The sequence below is a fragment of the Dipodomys ordii genome, unplaced genomic scaffold (genome assembly GCF_000151885.1).
Source record: "Dipodomys ordii isolate 6190 unplaced genomic scaffold, Dord_2.0 Scaffold44, whole genome shotgun sequence".
Lineage (NCBI taxonomy): Eukaryota > Metazoa > Chordata > Mammalia > Rodentia > Heteromyidae > Dipodomys > Dipodomys ordii.
The window spans coordinates 7,537,584-7,540,725 of NW_012267260.1; the positions used below are offsets into that span (position 1 = coordinate 7,537,584).

General features: G+C 48.1%; 1 protein-coding gene across 1 annotated transcript in view; it reads left to right on the forward strand.

Moving 5' to 3' along the window:
• The first annotated feature begins 846 nt into the window (after positions 1-846).
• The window catches only part of Mrps18a (mitochondrial ribosomal protein S18A), a 16,595-nt gene continuing 14,299 nt past the window's right edge, over positions 847-3,142 (forward strand). The window contains exon 1 of the mRNA XM_013019049.1: positions 847-962. Within this exon, the coding sequence (XP_012874503.1) occupies positions 851-962 (112 nt within the window). The 5' untranslated portion in view covers positions 847-850. The remainder of the gene's footprint in view (positions 963-3,142) is intronic.

The window sequence follows — 3,142 nt, forward strand, 5'->3', positions numbered from 1 at the left end:
AGAATACCCTTACCACCAACTGGAAAAACTAAGCTCGAAATTACTTTCCTTTCTTAGCCAGGGAACATCCCATATGTCCTGCAAATCTTTTGTTGGGAGAGGGGAGACCAAACTGGGGCTTGAGTGCTCTCCTCCCTCACCTTTCCTCCGGGTCCCCCCCCCCCCGTCCCCCGCCTTTCTACCACTTGAGCCCAGCCCCTGCCTCGCCAATGGAAGAGCAAACACTAGAAAGCTGCATTTTCTTTTTGCTACCATAAGCATCCTTATAATGGCAAGTATGTCAAACCTGTTAAGAGACATTATCGCCATTAACACAATCACCCTATCAAATAGGTTCTACTCATTCATTCAACAAGGACCTATTGCACAATTATGTATCAGGCACTGTGCTAGGTGTTTGAGATATGAGGCAAAAACAAAACAACCAAAAACAAAAACCAAAAGGCCATGTTCCTGTCTTAATTGGTTTTACAATCTGGTGGGGAGATAGAAGTGCAGCACAGCAACCGTGTCAAGTACGACGACGAGGAGCTGCCGGGTGCTAAGAGCCAGTATCCGGGACTCGAGGGAGACTCCACCACGGACACGTAGTTCCCCAACTGGCTACAGTGAAACAGGTGGCGTGCGGTGTTACGGGGACACAGCCAGGGAATAAAAGCAACCTTGAAGTCGGAGGACTGGCAGATTTCACACAGAGGCCTTTGCCGAGGCCCCAGCTCAGACAGGCCGGCAGAGAAACGCGAGAGGAAGCGGTACGGACAGTCTTCGCCCTACTTCCGGCCCCGCCAGTGCGGCTGCGTGCCGAGACCCGGAAGCGGAAGTGCACAAGAGGTCACGGTTGTTTTTCAAAATGGCGGCCCTTCGAGCGCTGGTGTCTGGCTGCGGACGGATGCTCCAAGGGCTCCTGGCAGGCCCAGCGGCCACCAGCTGGTCTCGGCTTCCAGCTCGCGGGTTCAGGGAAGGTGAGTACCGGGTCCCAGCGACCCCCTGAAATTGAGAAGGACGTCGGAGTGCTTCGGCCAGCCTCGACTTCCCAGATGCCTGCCCCTGGGGGGCTTCAAAGCCTCCTCCAGGCCCTGGGGCGGTTGCCTGGACTTCTGACCCTTGGTGCTCTTTGAAGGCACCGGAAAAGAACCGAGGGGAAGGCCTGGATGCCCAGCAGGGGTGGGAGAAACCTGTCGTGAGGTTCAGGAACGATTAATCCCCATAAGAGCCTGCGCCGTTTTTTCTCCCAGCCGCCGCAGCCCTGGTTAAAACATCCTCAGATACGAGGGAGAAAATCTTCACTGCCTCCCTTTCCAGATTATCTCCCGAAAAAAAAATGCTGCGAGCCGAAGTAGCTTTTTTCTGGCCTGGCCCCTTCATCTTCCTGTGAGATGGAGGCCAAAGTGGGAAGGCCACTGAACTGAGACAGGGGCAAACGCTAGATGGTGGGTTCTGCATTTCGTTTATATTAAATCTGAAAAAGTAGTCCGATCCTACCATCATCTGAGAGATCACCGAAAGGACAAATGCTATGCCCCAAGCTGGTGGAGGGATTCTGAAGAAAACAACCCTTCTTCTGAGAAGTGTAGGTTCTAATGAGATGATCTATGTGTATACTCTAATAAATGCAAGTTATCCACTTATGTGACAAAGTACAGGAAGATTCGATTACCTGAACTAGCAAATCCCGTGGAAGTTTGTTTGTTTGTTTTTTTGGTCTTGGGGCCTGAACTCTGGGCTTCAGTTCTTCAGCTCAAGGCTAGCGCTCTATCACTTGAGCCACAGCACCACTTCCAGCTTTTTCTGTGGTGCTGAGAAATCGAACCCAGGGCCTCATGCATGCAAGGCAAGCACTCTACCACTGAGCCACCATCCCAGCTCAGGCCATAACTTTCCTTTGATCACCTTGGCCTCCCTTTGCTCCCAATTCTGGGGTTGGATTTGGGACCATGAGCCTACTAGGTGGGCTGCATACCACTTGAGGCAAGAACATAACCTTTCTTTGAGTCCTGTGGGAAGCAGGAAAGGATGGATGATGTGTTAAAAAAGCGATTTTGGGTGGGGGGGTTGTAAAGATTCATGTGCCATATTGGTATATCAGTTAAGGCTGAGAAGTATCCACTGAAAAACTGTCATTGTCAGAGGAAACAGAAAAGATACATATGTTGGGGCTGGGAAGGTGGCTTAGTGGTAGAGTGCTTGCCTTGCATGCATAAGGCCCTGGGTTCGATTCCTCAGCACCACATAAGCAGAAGCCAGAAGTGGTTTTGTGGCTCAAGTGGTAGAATGCTAGCCTTGAGCTGAAGAGCTCAGGAACAGAGCCCAGGCCCAAGAGTTCAGGCTCCACAACCGCTCCCCCCCTCCCCCAAAAAAAAGATAGATATGCGTTCCTTAATAAAAGGGTTAGTGGAGTAGAGTTGGTAGGAAGAGGTCTCTATCTTAGCTTTCAAAGAACAATTTCAGTAGAGTGATGGAAGAGGAATCCAGTTTGGAGAAATCAGAAGTAGATATGCTTGAACAATTCAGCTATGGAAAGATGGAACAATTGCCAGAGGAAAAGCATCCAGATAATGAATGGTTAACTTTAAAGAGATCAATTAATAAAGACAGACACCAAAGAGATCCTGTCAATGACAGAAAGGGCCTGAATAGATGTTTTATCTGTTTCCATGCTGCCAGAATTAGGACTATGCATATATATGTTATATATATAATATATATTGTTTATTTCACTTATTTATTTTGCCAGTCCTGGGTCTTGAACTCAGGGCCTGAGCACTGTCCCTGGAGCTTCTTTTGCTCAAGGCTAGCAATCTACCACTTGAGCCACAGCGCCACTTCTGGCTTTTTCTGCTGATGTGGTACTGAGGAATTGAACCCAGGCAAGCACTCTACCACTAAGCCAAATTCCCAGTCCATCTAGGCATAACATTTTTGAGGGTGTCTACCAAGTTGTATATCCTGTATGAAATTCAAAGATGAAAGGGTTTTTGCTATGTTTCCAGAAGGAAGTTAAAAAGAATGTTTTTTGTGTGTTTTATTTATTTTTTAAATTTAATTTTATTTTATTTGTGAACATACTGTACAGAGGGGTTACAATTACATGGGCAGGATAGTGCATACATTTCTTACCAAGCATTGCAGCCTCCTCCTTTGT